A 22999-nucleotide genomic window follows, 5' to 3' on the forward strand; every position below is an offset into this window, starting at 1 on the left:
CGTTATTTGGAGGCGTGCCTGCATGGCACGCCTCCAAATAACGTCAGGCTGGGGGGTAAAGCTCAGCCCTCCGTCACTGGCTGGGCTTCCCCCAGCCCTCTCCCGTCAGTGAATGGATGCTGCACTAATGCGCACTGCATCCATTCACACTCCGGGGGTCTGGCACCGCCGTACAGCTGAGGCGGTGGGGGTCCCCAACCTCCTGATTTGACCACCCGCGGGCCACTTCGTCCCACGGGTGGAACAGCGGGTCAGTACAGAAATCAGGATGTTGGGGAGCGGTGCGCCCTCTATGGGTGGCGCGCATGTGCGACATCACTGGTCGAACACCCCTAGAGCCGGCCCTGGCCCTAACCCCACCAACCTAACCTTAACCCCCATGGTGGCTAAACCTAACCCTCCGCCCCTGCAGCGTAAAGCTAACCCGGCCCGCTATACTCACGTTTAGGATGCTGGCTGTTGGGATGCCGTCGTTGACGTTATCTGAATTGATGTCGGTATTACGGCGCCGGTGTTCTGGCCGAAGGTCAATATAATGGCGCCGGGATTACGACCGCCGGCATCCTGTGCGGTGGCCAATTAACTACATCCCGTCCCAACAATGAGTTTTATTACAATACTACTGTTGTCCACACCTTATGGAGAATTGTGAATTATTTGAGTATCAACGGAAGGGGGGGTCTTGTCACAGTGGTTATTAATGAAGAGTCTTATTACCTATCTCTTGGATGATAGCCTAGGCACGATCTGTGAATGTGGGATATGCGCAATAATTACAGCTCCAGTCACCCGGGGCATGCGGCTTTCTCTCTAGCACGGTATGAAGTATGCGTACACTTTATACTTCGCCTTCGAATGAGTTTGACCCTCTGCACCTGCCGTGGTTGCTAAGACACACATTTCTTGTTACTGCCGCGTCCGGTTACCTAGGAGACAGAAGAATGGCTGCCCTGGAACTGTTCGAACCGTAAGGACAGAAACTCTGGGTGAGCTTGGTGATTATTATACTCTGTTCTACTCTGTACTAAGATTCTATACGAAATTCACACCTACCACCATACACTAACCTTTATCCTACAGATATTATTACCTAACTGTTCTGCACAGTATATACTGTATTAGCTCTATAATATACACCCCCTTCACATCATATACACAAATATTCTTCCTACAGGTACTATATATTACCTCACTACTCGGGGCAGCATTATTGCATTAGCTCTTTATTAGAAATATACACCCTCATTCTATATACACAGATTCATCCTACACAACATACATTACATTACCTCACTGATTATAATGCATTTTCTATAAGACATATACAACCACCTTAGCCCTATACATTACCTCATTACTCAGTACAGCATTATACTGTATTAGCTCTATATTAGAATAGAAATATACTTCATATATACTAATTTTCTTCCTATAGGCACTATACCTTATCACACACACATCTTAGTACAGAACTGTACTGTATTAGCTCTATTTTAGTAATATATCCCCCATCATATACACCAATATTCTTCCTAGAGGTACTACATATTATTCCCACTACTCAGTGCAGCATATATAGTGTTACATTGCACTTTCTATAAGACATAATGATTCAGAGTTGTACGCAAACCTGATGGTTTGCATACAACTCTGATGGTTTCTGATCTGTGCATGCACAGGATCTGCACTGCGCATGTGCAGATCTTGTACTGCGAGATCTCTGGCAGTGCTCCCTAAGCCGTAGCATGCTGCGTCCTTTTGGGAGCGAGGAAGAGGCAGCTTCCCAGAAAAGGGGGGCGCGTCGGTCCAGTTTTCAGCATGTACCAAGGCCGGTGTCTGCAACTACCGATGCAGCTTCACTGGCCCCGCAGCGTGAAAAACATGGCCATTCTGAGTAACCAAAGTGTTATTCAGATGGCCACTGTTCACGCAAGTGATACGATGGTTGCGTCCTCGGGCACAGTAGCGGAACATAGAAGCAGGCAGGAGGCGTCTATTTACACAAGACACCTCCTGCTGCATTAGCATATTATCAAACAGCCTCTGCGTACAAAGACGCAGTGGCTGTATGATAGCGTACAATTCTGGATCATGTCTATATACGGAATGGTAGTGAAATATTGTTTAGCCACCGGTTCAAATCCCGACAGCGGATGCCCGACAGGATGAAGATCCCGACTGGGGCAGGTAAGTACCCTAACCCTCCCCTGTTATTTCCTGGTAATGAAAGTGCAATGTATATACCCATCACCTATACACTGAAGTGCCCTAAAGTCATGGGATAGATGCCTAGTATCGTGTAGGGCGCCCACTAACCCGGCAAAGTGCAACAACTCGACGTGGCATCGATTCCACAAGTGGATGTAAGACTACTGGATATTTGTAGGTGCAGGATCTAGGGTGCGACTGGACCTCTCCACCACATCCCATAAAAATTCATTTGGGTTCATGCCGGCTGAACATGGTGGCCATACCATTTGTCGGAACTCTCCAGAATGCTCCTCGAACCAATTCTGGACAACTTGGGGCCGACGACACAGGGGGAGATGTATGAACGGGCAATATGGGGGTTTAGTGGTATCAGCACAAGTTAAATGTGCTGTTACTGCTTCTCCCCATGTATTAATGTGCGATCCGTGGTGCTATAATACACTTCCCCCACAGTGTATCATCCTGCTGGAATATTCCATCGTTGTGGGGGTACGTGATGTCCATGAAGGGCTGCAAATGGTCATCAGGCAAAGTAGTGGTTACTGGTCAAGGACGTGATCAGGCGGACCAGCGGACCCAACGCATGCCACATGAACACACCCCACACAATTATGGAACCACCACCAGCCTGAACGGTGTCTTGTTGACAGCTCGGGTCAGTACCACACCCAAACCCTACCATCAACTCAAAACAACTAGAACCATGACTCTTTGGACCACACCACATGTTGCCAGTCCTCCACGGTCCAATTAGTGATATCACAAGCCCAGGTGAGGCGCTGTGTTCGATGTCGTAGAGTTAACAGGGGCACTGGTAGGTCTTCTGCTCCCATATTCCATGGAAGCTAAAGAACGCTGCACTGACCTGCTGGATAAGCGTTTGGTACCTTCTGCATTGAATGTGAATTGAGCCAGTGTCACTTGTCTGATACCACGGACTCTTCTGGCCAGACACCGCTGGTCATAATCATTAAGCACCACTTGAGGAATGTCGCATATCCGCACTGTTATGCCCTGTTCGAACTCCGATAATTCACGTCGCCTAGCTATGAGCAGCCTAACCAGTATTCAAACTGGCTCATGAGATGTCATATTACAACTGATGCAGGTCTGAGCATTTCCAAGATGCCAAAGTACTGTGACGCCACCTACCATTATGTTTACACTGCTATCCCATGTCTTTTGGCACTTAAGTGTATGTATGACATTCTTTTGATGTGTAGAAAACTTTGTGTGTTGTTGAATATTTTGGATACTTATATTTATAGCGTATTGCAAAAAGACAGCAAGATATATCAATTATAGTACAGGAAATTAATAGTTAATGGTACTTGATGAATTTTGAACTGTTTCCCTAGTTAACTTGGGACCTTTTCTGTGTTTTGCTAATGAAACACGTAACTTGTAGGGTTTTGGACACCCAAATAAACAACAATCTAAATTAAAGGGCACTCATCAACTATACACAATGGAAGCAGGTTACTTCTCAAAATTCCTGGGAACTCAGCCTATGAAATCACTAAGAATTCATTTTAATCTATCCTTACATTACATTTTTATTTATTTTTTATTTCAGAATCTGAAGTAAAATGCTTGGGCCAGTTCACATGAGACCGCTGGACTCCGGTGCATTCTTGGGACAGAACCGTAACTCCTCCATTCAATTAGTAAGTACAGAAATGTAATTTATTATTACTCCTCACTTTTTCATCTCTTTCAGATCGCAAATGGCGGGTCGCACCCGGGATTTGTGCATTCCGGGTACGACCCGCCTGAGACCCTTTTCAGACTGGCGGCCAGGTTGATGATGTCACCGCTATAGCTGCTGAGCCGGCGCTTGGAGATGAGATCATCTCTAAGTGCTGGCTCTTCCTATGCAGTGAACGGGACCCAGGTCGCCTCGACCTGTTACCCGTTCACACCGCACCACAGGCCGGGTTGAAGCAAAACACAAAGAATACTGCGCTCCAATACTAACACAGAAATACCGTTAATATTTTAATTTATTGGCAATAAATCATACATAGAAAAAATAATAAATAATATATAAATTAAACATAGAAATACATTAAATAACAATTAGAAAAAGTACCATAGGTCTAATGACATATATATCTCTCTAGTCAGTGAAACGAGTACTCTCAGGAATAAGCAATAAAATTCACAACAATGCAACCAACACAGAGAGTTGATCAGGCTCTCTATAGAATGCGAGTTGTAACAATAAAACTAGATAATTGCATAAGGAACCACTATAACAAGGCTCATGTAGCTAATGGTAGTGAATATTCCATATAATGGTTAAATGGTATCCATATAGCTACTAATGTTGCAATTAGCTCAGTAGTGGTTCTTTTTAGGATTCTCTCTGCACATAAACCAAGGGCCAGCTCTCCTTTAGCATAATATCTCAAAAGTGCTGATAATTGGCCCATCACCACTGATTGTCAATCACACAGGTTTAAATAGCTGGATATTTGTTCTCAAACGTCCTTTTAGCCTATCAGATGTAAAGTCCCATGTATATGGAGAGGCTAATGCACAAGGATAAAAAATAGGCAGTCACTAGCAACCTATATAGGTTGATATACCTGTGGTGGTAATCCGGGCACTACACAGGAGTATAATAGCGGGGAGAACGCCGTGGGTCAGGCGGCTCCTATGCCCTCGGCATCTGTGATGGTAATCCGGACGCTATGCAGGAAGGATGGTAGCGGGGAGAAACGCCGTAGATCAGGCGACTCCTGTGTCCTCAACACCTTCCGCAGCGTGACTAGGACAACCACGATCGGCGCTCACTGGTATCAGCGCTGGAATTCCAATCGGCTCCTGTCTCCACACTAGTATAGCCGCGTGGTGCTGCAGTGAGGAGGAATTGCTGTTTTATCACCTGCCAGGTTGCCGGATACTGCCGAGGGAAAAACGGCTGGACACTGGAGCAGAGAGAATCTTTAGTATTCTAAGGAGGAAGCAGCAAAGCGTTTCGGCTATTCCTATAGCCTTTTTCAAGCTTAAATGCACACCTCCATCTATCAGTAGTTTAAATAATGCAGGAACCAACAAGATTGGTCAGTTAAATAGTCAGACTTATCCATCACTTGTAAATAATACTTCAGTTGAAGGGGCTCCTAATCAGTCACATTAATTCTTGAGCCACAGTGTTTCAGTTTAAATGGGTTGCCTAAAATCAGACAGACAATCTGGCATTCTAATATAAAACCTATCCAGTAAACTTGACAATATACATATCCACTTACCTAGAATAAAAATAATATAGGCTAATATTCCAAACAAATTGACATATCAAATATAAAAAAAATCGAACAATAATCTATACATTATCATAAAAAACAATAAAAAAAAAGAACTACTGAGCTCATAATAATTGACCAAGACAAACAAATTAATATGGGCGAAGAGAATGCATATACCATGTATGTATGTGTAAAGCCACATACATGCATGGTCATGTATAATAATGGTCCCATAGATAGTGCCAAAAGACCTAATAACCAGTCACAAACAACCACATCCAGTATCAATGGGTTGATGATAATTTATATATCAATCCCACATCCCCCATTGATGAACCCTCAATAGCAGGGGCATATACATTATACATAAACCAAAGGTCATACCAAACCAGAGACCATAAAAATCTTACTTAACATACTGATGGTTCTAGTAATGATGATAGTAGGGATGATAATAATAATAGTAATAGTAGTAATAGTAGTGAAGATGATAGTAGAGGGGACAGGAGGGGGGGGGGCCGAGATAACTCAACTGACCGGACAGTACATGTTGAGCAATGTCGGTCCACCCCACCCCCAAAGGAAGATTCCTAATCGTAGAACTCCAAAGCTTCATTTAGGCCATCTGGAGAAAGAGTTTGAAGCCTAAAGATCCATTTGGATTCAGCTTGACATAATCTTTTAAATCTATCCCCACCTCTTGTGGTTCTACTAATGTTTTCTATCCCTGTGACCCTCAGACATGCAGGATTATTCTGATGGAATTCCGAAAAATGTCTAGAGACAGTATGTGTCTCAAGGCCTTTCAATATATTAAGCCTATGCTCACAAAAGCGTTCTTTGAGTTTCCTCGTTGTGCGCCCAACGTATTGTATAGGGCAGCCACAATTTAATACATACACAACATACGTGGACTCGTGTCACGATCCTGGCTAGTTTTTACCTTTTGTGACTAACCTCTGCCAGCTGCTCCATGGATCTGTGTTTGTAATTCTCCTGGGACATCTGCTCTGGCTGACTCATGCTGGCTGTAACATCTCTGTGTGTGCAGACTGCTCTCCCCCCACACTGATTAAACACCTGGACCCTGCTCTGTCTGTGAGCATTGCTAGTCTTAATTGGAATCACAGGTGTGGTCCTGATTCTCAAGGGCTGCAGAGATGATTACTCCCTCTGCATGTTGTGCCTTGCTCCACTCTGAATGCCACTGGCAGACCACCTGTCTGTATCCACCAATCGCTGCCAGACTCTAGGTATATAGATCCTCCTCTAATAGCACTCAGGGCTTGAACATCTAGTTACGTTCCATGGTGTACTACTTGTGTTATAGCTGTACCTCTGTGTACCAGTATGTCCCAGGCTCCTGCTGGTTCCTAGACCAGTGCTATCCGTATGCCTGCTGGGCTCAGCTATCCTCGCTACCAGCTTCTCCACACGGCTCCCAAGCCGCACCAAGTAGCTTCCACGCTACCATCTCTCACCAACGGCTCCCAGGCCGCTCCAAGTAGCTTCCACGCTACCAGCTTCTCCACACGGCTCCCAGGCCGCTCCAAGTAGCTTCCACGCTACCAGCTTCTCCACAGGGCTCCCAGGCCGCACCAAGTAGCTTCCACGCTACCATCTCTCAGCAACGGCTCCCAAGCCGCTCCACGTAGCCACCCAGCTACCAGCGTCTACCCACGCCTATCCAACCGCTCTGCAAGCCCATCTACTAGTAACCCGACCAGCTCAGTCAGCCTACCCTCCGGTCCCAGTCCGGTCCCTCCAAGTTCCTTCTGGTCCCATTCCTACGTCTCAAGTTTCCAGTTCCAGTCACTCATCACCAAAGGCAGTTCTCACTGCTACCCACTTCTTCTAACAAAAGAGCTATTCATGTTACCCATGGTTCCAGTCCAGCCGGCCTCCAGTGATTCCAGTTCATCACCTGATACAGGTAACTCGCAGACACCAACTGTGACAACTCGCAATTGATGAAACTATTGATATCAAAACTGGTACCAGTAGTAACTGAGACTATTTTATCACTTTTGTTAGCAATATGTCTACAAGTTAGACATCTTGTGTGATTACACGAATAACAACCCTTCGGCTTAGGAGGAAGCCAAGTGTTAGCTTTCGCAGCATCAGCAATAGTAGCGCTTGAAAACATACTTGGGGCCAAAAAACTTTTTACATTTCTATTCTTTTTGAAAATTACAGTTGGTTTAGGGGCAATGTTATTAGAGAGTACCTGATCAGAAAATAAAATTTTGTAATTTTTTACTAATAATAGACTTAATCTTTCTTGATTCGTTATTAAATTGAGAAATAAATAATAAAGACGTATCCTTTCTTGTAGATTTTTTTGATGGTATTATTTCACCAAGTCTATTCGGCATATTAGTCAGAGTGGAATTTAGACTATCAGCCACTTCAGGATTGATATTAGTACGAGGAACAGTATCGCTAGATTTAGATTGATACACTGTCTCAGCATGGATTTTAGCTTTATCTAACAATTCTAGAGGATAACCTCTATCCAGAAAGTTGACCTTTAATTTGTCAGCATGCAGGTGAAAATCCTCATCTCTGGTGCAGTTGCGTCTAATCCTACCCATTTGACTCTTTGGGATATTTTCAATCCAAGGACGATAATGTCCACTATTATAATGAAGGTAGGAACTACAATCAACATTTTTGGTATAGAAAGTTGAGATGATTTTATCATCTGCTACTGACAAAGTGACGTCCAGAAAATTAATAGAATAGTGACTAAAGTGCAAAGTGAAACGTAAATTCATAGTGTTAGAGTTCAAAAAATTTGTGAATTGAGTGGCAGAAGTAATATCCCCATCCCAAATAAAAATTAAATCATCTATGTAATGGCCATAGAACACCAGATTCGCTTCGGCTGATCCATCCCAAATGTATAGATCTTCAAAGGCACCCATATATAAATTGGCGAAGCTCGGAGTGAATCGGGTGCCCATGGCCGTCCCGTGAATCTGTAATCTGGGTGGAGTCAAACATAAAATGATTGTGTGTCAAAATAAACCGAATACATTATAACAAAAACTCCTGTTGGTCATCAGAGGTATTAACATCCATATTCAGTACTTTACTCACTGCTAAAATTCCAGCCTCATGCGGAATGTTGGTATAAAGTGCCTGTACTTCCAGGGTAAAAAAAACATATCCCGGGCGCCGGCTAATGGTTGATAATTTACCTAATAGATCTATAGTATCTCGGATATGTGACCTCTGGGAAACAACATGATACTGCAAAAAGTGAACAACAAAAAACGACAAATTAGAAGTGAGTGAATTAATACCTGAAATAATAGGACGCCCTGGTGGTGAAACTAAAGACTTGTGAATCTTGGGTAAATAATAAAACACTGGTGTAACTGGGTGATTAGTGAACAAAAAATAAAATTCATCCTTACTGATAATTTGTTTATCTTGTGCATCGTCCAATAATGCTTTGAGTTCTTTCTGAGAACCCAAAGTTGGATCACTACCCAAAATTTGGTAAAAAGAAATGTCCTGCAATTGACTTAAAGCTGCCTTAACATAATCTGCTTTATTCAAGATGACGACTCCACCCCCCTTATCAGCAGACTTGATAATGATGCAGTCTCGTCATCCTGGAGATTCCTAAGAGCCAACCTCTCACCAAGCGATAGGTTTCTTTTCCCAAGATCTTGATTAGGGTTGGAATGACACAATAGTTGTAATTCTTTTAATGTATTTTTATAAAATAACTGTATACTTGGACTCTTATGATTAAGAGGGAAGAAGTTGGACTTCTTTTTAAATTGAGTTCTATCTACAAGAAAGGATGAACCTTGGACATCAAATACTCTAATTTCCACATTCTGCTTGTAAAGCTTCTAATGTAGAGAGACATTCTAGGTCATCAGTATCTAGAATTACCGGATCATCATCTTTCTCCAATTTTTCTTTTTTCATTTTGGAGAAAAAAATACCTTTGTCTACACACTGATCTAACATAACGATTTAATTCGGATAATAAATTAAAAAGATTGGGGTTTGTACTGGGAGCAAAATTTAAACCTTTAGACAAGAGCTGTAATTCAGTCTCAGATAGAACTCTATTCGATAAATTAAAGATAGCTGACTCATTTAGTGGTATCTTGGACGTCTTAGATCTCTTCCTTCCCAATCCTCTCTTTCCCCTAGGTCTCTTGTTCTTTTTGGGGTTTTTTTTTTTGTAGGGGTTGATAATGGTTGTACAGCGACAATTTCTGCCAGTCCTCCTCTCGACTGGGAAAATCCCGTTTATACATCTGATTTGATCTAATTTTTGGTCTAGCACCTGAATTAAATTTGGGGGATGAAATATGAGTACTTTTGTTTCTGTTTGATTTTATGAAGTCATTATTAGCTTCAGAATTTGTGTCTATCCTATTTGGTCTAAATCTATCTATAGGGGAATGTGGTAGGTTATATCTCTGTTGATGAACAGGTCTGGGTCGTGAAAATATCTTTTTAGGGTATCTATTATTCTGTATATAAGGGCCATTCTCATCCCTCACCAGTTTTCTCTTTTTCTTTGATATTAATTATTTCTCATAACTAATTACTTTCTGACTAAGTTCTATTTCTCTCCTTCTAAAATCTGAGTCATCCTTGAAACAGATAATAGTTTTTTGGGCCTGTTCAATCTCTCTACTAACCTTCTCAATTTTTTAGCTGATATTAGAATGCCAGATTGTCTGTCTGATTTTAGGCAACCCATTTAAACTGAAACACTGTGGCTCAAGAATGAATGTGACTGATTAGGAGCCCCTTCAGCTGAAGTATTATTTACAAGTGATGGATAAGTCTGACTATTTAACTGACCAATCATGTTGGTTCCTACATTATTTAAACTACTGATAGATGGAGGTGAGCATTTAAGCTTGAAAAAGGCTATAGGAATAGCCGAAACGCGTTGCTGCTTCCTCCTTGGAATACTAAAAATTCTCTCTGCTCCAGTGTCCAGCCGTTTTTCCCTCGGCAGTATCCGGCAACCTGGCAGGTGATAAAACAGCAATTCCTCCTCACTGCAGCACCATGCGGCTATACTAGTGTGGAGACAGGAGCCGATTGGAATTCCAGCGCTGATACCAGTGAGCGCCGATCGTGGTTGTCCTAGTCACGCTGCGGAAGGTGTTGAGGACACAGGAGTCGCCTGATCTACGGCGTTTCTCCCCGCTACCATCCTTCCTGCATAGCGTCCGGATTACCATCACAGATGCTGAGGGCATAGGAGCCGCCTGACCCACGGCGTTCTCCCCGCTATTATACTCCTGTGTAGTGCCCGGATTACCACCACAGGTATATCAACCTATATAGGTTGTTAGTGACTGCCTATTTTTTATCCTTGTGCATTAGCCTCTCCATATATATGGGACTTTACATCTGATAGGCTAAAAGGACATTTGAGAACAAATATCCAGCTATATAAACCTGTGCGATTGACAATCAGTGGTGACGGGCCAATTATCAGCACTTATGAGATATTATGCTAAAGGAGAGCTGGCCCTTGGTTTATGTGCAGAGAGAATCCTAAAAAGAACCACTATTGAGCTAATTGCAACATTAGTAGCTATATGGATACCATTTAACCATTATATGGAATATTCACTACCATTAGCTACATGAGCCTTGTTATAGTGGTTCCTTATGCAATTATCTAGTTTTATTGTTACAACTCGCATTCTATAGAGAGCCTGATCAACTCTCTGTGTTGGTTGCATTGTTGTGAATTTTATTGTTTATTCCTGAGAGTACTCGTTTCACTGACTAGAGAGATATATATGTCATTAGACCTATGGTACTTTTTCTAATTGTTATTTAATGTATTTCTATGTTTTTATTTATATATTGTTTATTATTTTTTCTATGCATGATTTATTGCCAATAAATTATTAAAATATTAACGGTATTTCTGTGTTAGTATTGGAGCGCAGTATTCTTTGTGTTTTTGCTTTTTATAGTGAGGTTGACAATTACCTCATATTTTTACTGCTGCACCAATACTTGATCCTCTTCTCTGTCTAGCGCCAGACAATTTTTTGTCACAAGCCGGGTTGAACTCGTGTTTCGACCCTGCTTGCTACCCAGATTACAACTGGGTCCTTTCACACTGCACAGTAACCCGGGTTACTTGATGGCAGTGTGAAAGGTGTTTTAAAACCCAATATTGCAAAGTGTTGTACAGAGAATGTTAATAAACTTCAAACCCAAGGCCATTTGTTCTAGAAATACTTCATTAATATTTCAGACCACTAAACTTGCATACAGCTCGGTCTATACAGCAATCCTCCTCTTAGCACTGTTATGTTGGTCTTTAAAACTTAAGTGTTACCGAAAAGTAAACTATAATTGATTTCCCATAAGAATTAATTGAAATCAAATTCAGGCAGCTATCAAAATGCAGTAAAAAGTGTATTCTTTCCACATTTTGGGGCCTATTTATGAAATTTCCTGTTAAGATCCGAAAATTACTATATTTAATCAAAGCAAGCTCTTGCGGGTTTGAGCCAACCAAGTATTCGCTTGCGGTAATTGAAGTATCCCTTTCCGAAAATGTGTGGAAACGTAGCCTATAGGTTACAATGAGTTAATGACATCTAAAGCTAAACAAGCTAAGGGCCTAATTCAGACCCGGTCGCTAAGCTGCGGACGTTCGCTGTGGCCATTAGTTGCCCGTCTGCGCATGCGTAGAAGTCGCAATGCGCGTGCACAAGCCAGTCACTACGCTCGTTGTACACAGACTGGCCACCACGTTGAGTGACAGAATGAGCCGTTTGTGGGTGGTAACATGGGAAGGTGCTTGTGAATGGGGGAGTGGTGCTGTGAACCCAGGCGTGTCTGGGCGTCTTAACAGCGTTTTATGGGTGTGTATAATTAGCATAGAGGCGTCATTGTACACGTCACTTGGTTCTATTTTGCACTGAAATGCTTGCGGTAGGATAGAGGTAAACACAATCGTTGTGTTCACTTCCGATGGTCCTCGATGTACCGATGGGTGCAGATACTTCCTGGAGATGACGTGCGCTAGTGGGTGTCTTAAGACACGCTGATGGGCATCTACATACACAAAGTGATTGCACGCCAAGACATAGTGGGCGTGCTTATGCCTTGACGTGTTATCGCCTTCCATGTCGTCACTTAGCCGGATTTGCATACGCTGGGAGCGAGCGAACGCATCTAGCGACCAGTTCTGAATCAGGCCCTTAGCTCCAAAAAGCTTATCTTAGCACAACAGGTATTATCACAAACCCCATACAAATCTATGGAGACTGGATTTGCGAGCTTAAAGAGAGGGACCACAGCAGATATATCAGTGATATACCCCCTTGTTAATTAACACCAAGGTCCACAAATGCGACAACCCGCCGAAAACAGTGTTTTCAGAGGATTGACCACATTCTTCGGCTTAATAAATAGGCTCCATTCTCTAAATACATCAGTTTCATCTCCATAATTAGAAACTGCCATCATTCATTTTCACTGCTCTCATGTCATAAACTGTCTCTCTGTTCGCTTCATATAAGATTTTTCACCTCGCCAATCATGTTACCAGCTGTTTTCGCATTATGGGGCCTATTCATTGTCACTTCATTTCTACAAAAGCAGGTGAAAATGAACATTTTCACCTGCACTTGTAGAAATTAAGTTATCGGACAATTCATTAAGAAGGCAAAGCAGGAGATATCATAGATATCTCCTTCTTACCTTCCTCTCATGGAATGGCCCGCTGTCCCCATACACTAGTATCACAGATATCTCCTTCTTACCTTCCTCTCATGGAATGGCCCGCTGTCCCCATACACTAGTATCACAGATATCTCCTTTTTACCATCCTCTCATGGAATGGCCCGCTGTCCCCATACACTAGTATCACAGATATCTCCTTCTTACCTTCCTCTCATGGAATGGCCCGCTGTCCCCATACACTAGTATCACAGATATCTCCTTCTTACCTTCCTCTCATGGAATGGCCCGCTGTCCCCATACACTAGTATCACAGATATCTCCTTCTTACCTTCCTCTCATGGAATGGCCCGCTGTCCCCATACACTAGTATCACAGATATCTCCTTCTTACCATCCTCTCACGGAATGGCCCGCTGTCCCCATACACTAGTATCACAGATCTCTCCTTCTTACCATCCTCTCACAGAATGGCCCGCTGCCCCCATACAATAGTATCACAGATATCTCCTTCTTACCTTCCTCTCACGGAATGGCCCGCTGTCCCCATACACTAGTATCACAGATATCTCCTTCTTACCATCCTCTCACAGAATGGCCTGCTGTCCCCATACACTAGTATGGGGACAGAATTCATCAAGCTCCGAAAATACAATATTTACGGAGCTTGATTGCGGGAACATTCGCCATCTTCAGATGGCGATTGCTCCCGCTACCCACTCCTTGGCAAGGAGTGCCGGGTTGTGAAAAGGGATCCTTTTGGATCCCTCTGCCCCTATCCGGCTCCTTCCACCGGATGTCGGAGCTCTTGTGCGCATGCACGACTTGTAGGTCACGCATGTGCACTAGTGTAACTGCTCCTTTCAGAGCAGAGAAAAGATTTACTGCTCCGAAAGGAGCAGTGAAACACTTCAGGGAGACAGACGATTTTCGGATCAGCTGTCACCACGCTGGAGCAATGATGAATTGCTCCGGCGCTCGCATCGAGTTAGAATGTTAATTATCGGGGTCCGAACAGACCCCAATAATTACCTTCATGAATAGACCACTAGATTGAAATCCTGCCCCAGTACTACAATAGTAGTCATTGGGGTGTGGCCAGGCCTGGCATAGTGTAGCATGCTTATAAGCTCCCCAGCTTCAAAATCCGTCTTTCATCCATTTAGAGTGTTTGGTTTTTTTATACCTGCTTGCCTCTCCCCGGTGCTTTAACATTCATTTCCCCAAGCTAGCCATTGTTCAGAAGCTGTGGAACCGTACCTACAGCTCTATTTGTCTCGGCCTTCTTTGGGCCTGCTGTGCAGAGGATGTGGACTGATCATCACGGAAATTGCCTACACTCATCCTATTTCTCTGACGATCCGGTGGATCGCTGCCTGCTCCCTAACTGCCTCAGCCTGGATCTCTTCAATGATTTGAAAGTGTTCTTTCTGCTGCTAGCGGCTACACTTTCCCGCTGGCACACTACTCAAGCTGCTATTACTGGAAGCGCCTGTCACTCACCTGATTCCTGCAGTGTCCTGATTCTGCTCGTTTCTCTTTCATCCCCTGACCTGAGAGGAGTTTGTATCTTTCTAGCCTGGCTGGTTGCTTTCCTGTTGCTCTACTGTCATATCTGTCCGAATATTTGCTCCAGTCACGCACTAAAGCACCCACCCGCGCACGCAGGGGGGGTTTCCGAGTCCCTGGAAACCCCCCCTGTTCGACCCGGCGAGCAGCGCTGCTTAAAACATTTTTTTTTTTTTTCAGGAAGACTGTGACACTGCCTGGGCTGGCTGTAGGGGGAGCTGCAGCGCGCAAGCCCCTCCCAGCCAGTTCCCAGGCAGGCACCATGACTCCACTCAGCGCCGCTGTGGACTGTCTGCCGCTACTCCGTACCTGCAGAGTTCGGCGCCGGGCGGCGGCCGTAAGATGTAAGTGGCCCGGCCGCCGAATTGTTGATCCTGCGGCCAGTATGTGTCGGGGGAGCGCCGGGGATCTTGCGGGCAGGCCGGCGGCGGGGGCTGGGAGTCCGAGTATTAATCGGACTCCCAGCCCCCGCTGCCCGCCCGCTCCCCCCCCCCCCTGGCACTGCCATATAATTACACTGCCAGACTGTCTACTATACTGCTGCTGTGGGGGGTGGGGGGCGGGCTGGGAGTCCCAGTATTTTTTTTTTTTTGTGACTGCAGCCAGGTGCCATATTATTCTACTGGTGGGGTAGGTAGGTAAGGTGACGGGGGCTGGGAGTCCCAGTATTTTTTTTTTTTAATGCAGCCAGGTGCCATATTATTCTACTGCTGGGGGGGGGGTGGGCGCGGGCGGGTGGTTATTTGGAACCCCCCCTTTCAAAATCCTGCGTTTGCCACTGGCACCTGCACCAAACACTGTCTATCTATCACATTGTTTTCTGCACGTGTTTGCTAGCTATCGTAAGGTCAGAACAGTTCTGCAGCTGGAGTGCTGGACAACTTTGCCAGATCGTCCTCTCATTGAGGGGAGACACATCCTTCCATTTCTCAGCAATTGTCTCCGGCTTCCATCTTTGCCGGCCTCTCCTTCATCCACTGATGTCACAGTGTGATAGGTGCTTTAGGCTGTGAATAATTTTAAAGATGAGTGATATATTGGATTGGAGAGATACAGTTTGACCTCTTACTCTAGAGACATGATCTGCAAAAAATGTGGGAGAGAGTAAGTGAGACAGAGGCCCCCATATCTACCCATGGGGACATGCAATCTCCTATGAAAACTCGCTGGTTAGAGACACGGATGGCTGTGGTCACAGGGACGTTACCTGATATCGATACCGAGGGGCGTCTCCAATGTAATAATGATTGTTTTGTTAGTCTGCTGAAAAAGGTGAAGAGCTTGCAACTTCATGTCTTCCTAGGGAAATGGTTGATCAAGATCTATGGCTATGGGGTGTTTCCTGATTATACTACTGTGGAGAGGGCCAATCACATCCCCTTCGGTGATTTGCTCCCAGGGACTTCACTTTGCTCCTTTATAGAAAAAATTGCTTCACTGTAGGTACAGATACACTATCCTTTATTGTTCCATCACGAAAGGCCCTTTAGAGCTTCACAACCAAAGAATATCTGTGTTTTTGGCTGCGCAGAAGAGCCGGGCATGGTTTATACTAATTAAACAGAGGTTGAGGGTACCTTCCCCCTGCAATGATGGTACCCTTCTGACAAAGGGTGGTACCCAAGGGGCTAGCCAAGTTATTTGATTCTACGCATGCAGCCGCACCCAGGTTGTACCAATTTGCACCTGGCAGAATCAACTGGCTCTTTCTCTAGCTTTCCATGGCTTTTGAGTGATTATTACAGTTATTTTTTATATAGGTTAATTTGAGTGTGGTGCTGGCCAGCCTCTGTCTTTTTCTATCCTTTTTTAGTTCTTCTGGCTGAAGTCATTTGTTATATGTTATATTTTAGATAGTCTACCTTATTTAAACTACTTAACCTTGTTTCTTTTATCTGGGAGGGGGTTAGGGATGTGGGCTGACAGGCCACTACCTACGTCTTTTCTCTCCTTGCCAGAGCCGTCTGTTTGTCCCTGGGCACACCTCTCATCTTTGCAAAGTGTCAGCCGTGCTTTTGATTGCTTTTTAGGGCTTGCTTGGGTGCTCTTGGCTTGTTAGAGTACTGTCACCTGCCTCTTGGAGAGCATTTATTTATCCTGTTATTATACTATTTCTTGTCTTTCATGTGTTTAGGGGAAGGTGGATTGGGGTTTGCTTAGGTAAAGTAGTGTGGCTGGTTGTTTGGATGTAAGGTACGCCATGTTTGGGTTTGAGGTACATGTTGGGGGTGGTTTTTGGTAGGCTTTGTTTGCTTTGTTGATATATACAGTATATTTAGATAATTGAATCTTGCTTCACTGTCACAATATCTATACAGTTTATAATTGGTGCATAATAGCAAAGTGTTGGCTGAGTGGCCTGGTCCTATGTCGGGTGCTTGGGTTGTCCTCGATTTACATGCAGCTGAGGGATAACTGGTCACTTTAAGTATTGTTCTCTGTGCTTCACTATTCTTTTGTTCTTACAGGATATTTTTAATACTTTTGTTGTGCTAATTATGTGGACAATCTGTGCCCTTAATAGTAATGTATAACTGTCTCTTATATTACGTGATGTTTTGTTCAGTCGATAGGATATGGCACTTATACATAATTTTTAACTCAAATTTGTATCTTGTCTATAAGAAATACTCACGTATGACTCCTTACAACATCTTACCCTATGCTTTTGTCTTTGCTTTAATAGCTTGACCTCATCCTCATGTCCTGTTCAATATCTTTGTAAGTCTGTACTGTCTTGCTGCTTTTGTGTTGTGTTAAATATCAAAAACGTTTTATATACTGTATAAATGCAATTAAAAAAAAAATAAATAGTATGCATGTCAAGCCAGAGTCAAAAAGAGCTTAACATCAATTTTTGTAAAGTACAAAATGGGTAAATGGCAGCGGTTCCCAAACTTTTTTGTATCACGACACCCTAGAGTATCAGCGTTGTTTTCATGGCACCCCTAAGCCAAAAGTTTGTTATTGAGAAATGCAGAAAAAAATGTAGTAAAGTGAGGTAAATTGTGCTGACCTGTCATCCTTGGGGTCAGTTATGTGGTGGTGGACAGGTTTGTGCTTCTGTTTGTCCACATATTTACATTATATTGACCATATATAATTTTATTTGGTGCTGTACCACCAACCTGAGGCAGCCCTGCAATTGTCCCGAGGCACACCAGGGTGCCACACCGCACAGTTTGGGAACCACTGGTATATGGCATAAAATAAAAAGAGCATAAGGAAGCAAAAGCTTAAACCGGGGGTTTACTAATAATCATTTTTTATTAAATTCACTAATGCTTTATATAGCCTATGTACAAGTTTCAGGAGCTCATCAGAACTGAAGATATTGGAGATCAGGGGGCCTATTCGTGATCCCTTTTGGGCCTATTACACATATGGAAACACTAGTTTTCGCATGTATTACAGCAAGTAGCAGCTCCATTATTATGGACCCGATGTGGCCGCCCTGTATTCAGATAACTCTGATAACTGAAGGTTTTTCAGAGTTTGCTTGCAGGAACTGACTCTGGGGGTCATTCAGACCCACTCGCAAGCGGCAGTACGCTCGCAAGTAGGTCGATGTTCCCCACTGCGCATGCGCACGACGGACGGAGCTCCGTCGTGCTCATGCGCGAGATCCGGACTGCGACAGCCAGGCTGTCGCTCCGGGTCTCGCACCAAAGGGGGCGTGCTGTCGATGTTGATTGACAGCACGCCCCCTTTGGTGGGCGTGCCGGGGGCGTGCCTGCCAGACGGAGGCGTTCCCATGGCAAAATCACTCCAGGGCTTGTGGCAGGGAGACCCTACCACAGGGTCTCCGTCGCAAGTCCGATGGTCGCGATGGTCAAGACCATTGCGACCATCGTTTTGGACGCTCGTATATGCTGTGGGTGGTGACCCACAGCTATACAAGCGTCCAGGAGGACGCTCTATTTTAATGGAGGAGGGCCCTGTTTCAGAGCGAGCGTTCTGGTCAGAGCGTCCGGCTCTGAATCAGGCCCTCTGTCTTCAGATGGCATTAGTTTCTGGTGGCCCACTCATCCCTATTGGGAGAAGTTCCGGAGTACGGGCTCCCCTAGCCCCTGTGTCCCCTCCGGCAATGCACATGCGTGGTCTCAGTTCATGCTTGTCCATTAACACTATCTGGGAGAGCAGGTAAGTATGATGTAAATAGAATCTTAAGTCTTTTTTCCTCCAAATTGTCTGGCTCCATTATGTGTGCATGACATGACAGGTACACTTTAATTTTGTTTGTGTTGCACAATGTTTGTTTTACACTTTGTGTTACAGAGAAATGTCTCCACTGAGTTGCCGTCTAGTACTCTCATACGCAGAAAGGGGAAGAAAGACAATGTCCTGGGGTTTGAGGTGTGCAAGTGTTTACACTGGCAGGACTGGGATCTAGGCAAGGAGATTACCAAAACCCTCACCCTGAAGAATATCCGACTGAGGACACAGAAACTGAAATTCAGGTGATGACATGATTTAGAATGAAGGGTGCAATTTAGCTGTTTTTGTTGCAGTAAATAAACGTTGGGATGTCCACATGACAGAAGCCATAATATATAGATCCATATTTAATCTGTTTTCCTGGCTTCTAATTTCCTCAAGGTTATTGTATGAAAAAGCATTTGCATAATGAGGTTCGCAAAAAGCTTCAGACAGTAAAACGTTTTTTTATTGTAATATTTTTCTGTCCTTTAGAAAACGTTAACATATTGGTTACTTTTATCTGTTCTCTGCATTGGACATTTATTTTTATTATTTATTTATTACCAGTTATTTATATAGTGCACACATATTCCACAGTGCTTTACAGAGAGAATATTTGTCCATTCACATCAGTCCCTGCTCCAGTGGAGCTTACACTCTATGTTCCCTACCACATGCTCACACACATTAGGGTTAATTTTTGTTGAGAGCCAATTAACCTACCAGTATATTTTTGGAGTGTGGGAGGAAACCGGAGTACCCGCAGGAAACCCATGCAAGCACAGGGAGAAGTAGTGGGAGTCGAACCCATGACCTCAGTGCTGTAAGGCAGTAATTCTAACCATTACACTGTCTGTGCTGCTGGACATAACTGTGTTGTATCCTAGGCCATAGGAAATAAACAAGTCTGTTCGGTATCTGGTCAACTGGCCAACATGAAAAAGGTCAACAGTCAGAAGGTTGACCACCAATATGTAGACATGTATTTTGGTCGACACATTCAAAAGGTCGACATTTAACATGTCGACAAAAAATGTGGGCGAATGGTTTTTGTGATGATTTTTAGGGTTAGGCTAAAATAGGAAAGAAAAAAAAACATTTCGTCTTTTTTGTGTCGACGTGTGAAATGTCAACATTTTGAATGTGTCAACCATTTAACCAGGTTGACCTAAATACAAGTCTACATATTGGTGGTCGACCTTCTGACTGACTGTCGACATTCAGAACATGTCGACCCTCTGGTGTCGACCTTCAGACTTTCGACCAGTCATACCACACCTGTCTGCCCAATGCTTAATATACTTAATAAAAAATGTAATACATTTGGTAAAAGTTGCATGTATGAGACAATACATTGAACTAAGTAGAAGATATAAATTCCGTTTAAAACAAATGATTCACACAAGTATTCTCGCTAAGGGGTAGATTTACTAAAACGTCTAAAAAAAACAAAGTGTATGTATTGCCCCTAGCAACCAAATCGATTCTAACTATCAGTTTTAAGACTATACTAGATAAATTATAGCTCAATCTGTTTGGTTGCTATGGGCAACACCTTTCCCTTTTAAGATTATTTTAGTACATTTATCCCTAAGGCCCTCATTTATTAATAATCGCATTTGCAATGCGATCAGGACATGTCAGTACCGCCCATGATCGAATTGCAATCATTTCGTCCGGATGTATCATCCGGGACTGCGCGGCTCCAGTGACTGGCGGCCATTGCCAGGTGGGGAACCCTCCGCCGGCTAATTATGCAGTGGTAGCCCATAGGCTACAGCGGCTAACGCCATCTTCAGATGGCATCAGCTGCGGGAGCCAATATCGGAAATGCATCGCATTCTGGATATTGGTAAATCTGGCAGCATCGCATCCCCCATAGGAACCTATGGGGGATGCGGCTGCCTGTGGGAATGGAGGGATCACGGCAGGTATTGGAGATACCTGCTGCGGTTCCTCCTGGATACATCCGGGGGAAACGTAATATTTGAGGTAAACCCCTGAAAACTGGTGTTTTCTGGGATTTTCCCTCAAATATTCAATGATAATTGGGCCCGTATGAAACAAATGCTAAAGTGTCATATACTCATTCATATGTCTTCTACACTGACACAGGCAGATCCAGCAGACTTCAAGTACCCTGGTTGGGTTTTAAACCACAGTCCCAGCATATTGGACAGCTACATAGAATACATTGGGCCTGATTCGGATTTGTACGTAAACCCAATGGATAACGTACAAATCCGATGGTTCTAAGTCTGTGCAGGACCCGTTCTGCGTATGTGCAGAATGGGTCCTGTTTGATCGCTCGCAGTTCTCCCTTAGCCGCATCGGCGACCAGGATCATTGTACAAAACGGGGGAGCTCCACTGTATTGGGGGGGTTCCCCTGTATTGTAGATGTGCCATGCCCAGTGTCTGTGTCGTCAGACACAGACTTCCTGGACTCAGCAGAAGGGCTCCGATGGCCAGGCTTAGTAAGCTACGTCTTTCGCAGACTGACCGAGGGCAGCGACCATCGCCACCAATGGTGATCCCAAGCGGTGCCTACAAGCAATGCATTGGATCACAGATGTATGCAGGACGTGTCTATTTCCTACAGACATCACCTGCTGCATTTGCATTTTAATTGTACAGTATTGCACAGCCGCTTGCCTGCATCTGTGCATTACCATCCACATCGGAATCAGGTCCATTGTACGTAAGGTATCATACAATAAAAATAAATCCACATTTCTTACAGCACAGAAGCATAATAATATAGTAATACAGTATTATGTGCACTAGGCAAATTGAGGTTCTGAATTGCATTGAACATAGTATTATTCTGTTTATTGAAAGCATGACAGAAGACCCTGTTTATAACTTGCAGAGATGGATAACATAAACCTATGTCTACTGTGAAAGGTATTGTATTACTAATAACCATTTATGCATTGTTTATCTGACAGTCCTCCAGTCACAGCTTTCTTCAGCACATTGTTCCCGCAGAGCATTACACTGAGAGCAGGAACCTCTTGTTCTCTCCCTGTCACTTTCCGACCCCTGGAAAAGGTATGGCCTGCTCAATTACACCTAGAATCCACACTGTTTTCTTTGTTGATCAGTACAGGCTCACTGGCTTAAGCATAATATTTTTATTATTAGAAACACTAGAAAATATTTCCTTCCTTCATGCAGCAGTTTATTACTTAAAACAAGATCATTTACCAAAAATAACAATGAAAGACTTTATATAATACTAGCTGGAGTACCCGGCGTTGCCCAGGATTTTAAGAATGTTTGTTTACACATCATCCTCCAACAAACCTGTCCTTAGGCAGGCCTCACGAAAAGTATGACAAACTTCCCATCAACAGTCCTAAGGTCTTCGAAGGAAGTAGGACCTGTAACGGAGATAGAAGTGCAAACTTCGGAGATAGAAGCATTCAAAATGTGTCGGATATACAGTGTAAACACGGCCAAGAGCTTCTGTTGCTCTGATACCAGGATGACCATCTACAGCGACTCCCTGTTTTCTGCGCATAAAAATTTTGGGAGAAGCATTCCATGTGTAATATTTTGGCAGCTCACAGTACAGCAGGGTCCTTGCAAAGTCATCATTTTGACACATTTCGAAGAGAGAAGTCAATGTTGTTGCGTAATTTGGCATAGTTAGAGAGCTGAGAATGTTGGGAAAGCCTGCTAAAGCTCTCTTCGATAATAAACATTAAGATCATGACAAAACATGACAATACAAAATGCAAGCTCCGAGGCCCTACCCATATGCCGTGAGGACCCACATTGAGCGTACAGCAAAAATTTTGTTTTTTTAATTAATTAAAAATGAACAGTAATTAATTTAAATAAAAAAAAATTTTAGTTGCCTCGGCCGTGTTTTAATACGCTCGTATGTAAAATTTCACGATCTTGGCTTGAAAACTGTATATTTGTATAGAAGGACAGAAGGACAAAAGTTCTTAAATATCACCACTGGAGGCAGCAGACAGCAGTACTGAGTGCAAGGCCCCACAATGAGCATCCAGCAAAATATGTGGTTTTTAATTAATTAAAAATGAAC

The 22999-nt window shown here is 43.6% G+C and overlaps 1 protein-coding gene across 1 annotated transcript in view; it reads left to right on the forward strand.

Moving 5' to 3' along the window:
- Nucleotides 1–902: 902 nt before the first annotated feature.
- The window catches only part of CFAP65 (cilia and flagella associated protein 65), a 173670-nt gene continuing 151573 nt past the window's right edge, over nucleotides 903–22999 (forward strand). The window contains exons 1-4 of the mRNA XM_088472350.1: nucleotides 903–986; nucleotides 3788–3878; nucleotides 19019–19200; nucleotides 21891–21993. Coding sequence (XP_088328476.1) covers nucleotides 3801–3878; nucleotides 19019–19200; nucleotides 21891–21993 — 363 coding nt within the window. The 5' untranslated portion in view covers nucleotides 903–986; nucleotides 3788–3800. The remainder of the gene's footprint in view (nucleotides 987–3787; nucleotides 3879–19018; nucleotides 19201–21890; nucleotides 21994–22999) is intronic.

This window comes from Taudactylus pleione, unplaced genomic scaffold (assembly GCF_031769625.1).
Source record: "Taudactylus pleione unplaced genomic scaffold, aTauple2 ptg000122l, whole genome shotgun sequence".
In the NCBI taxonomy this organism is placed as follows: Eukaryota; Metazoa; Chordata; class Amphibia; order Anura; family Myobatrachidae; genus Taudactylus; species Taudactylus pleione.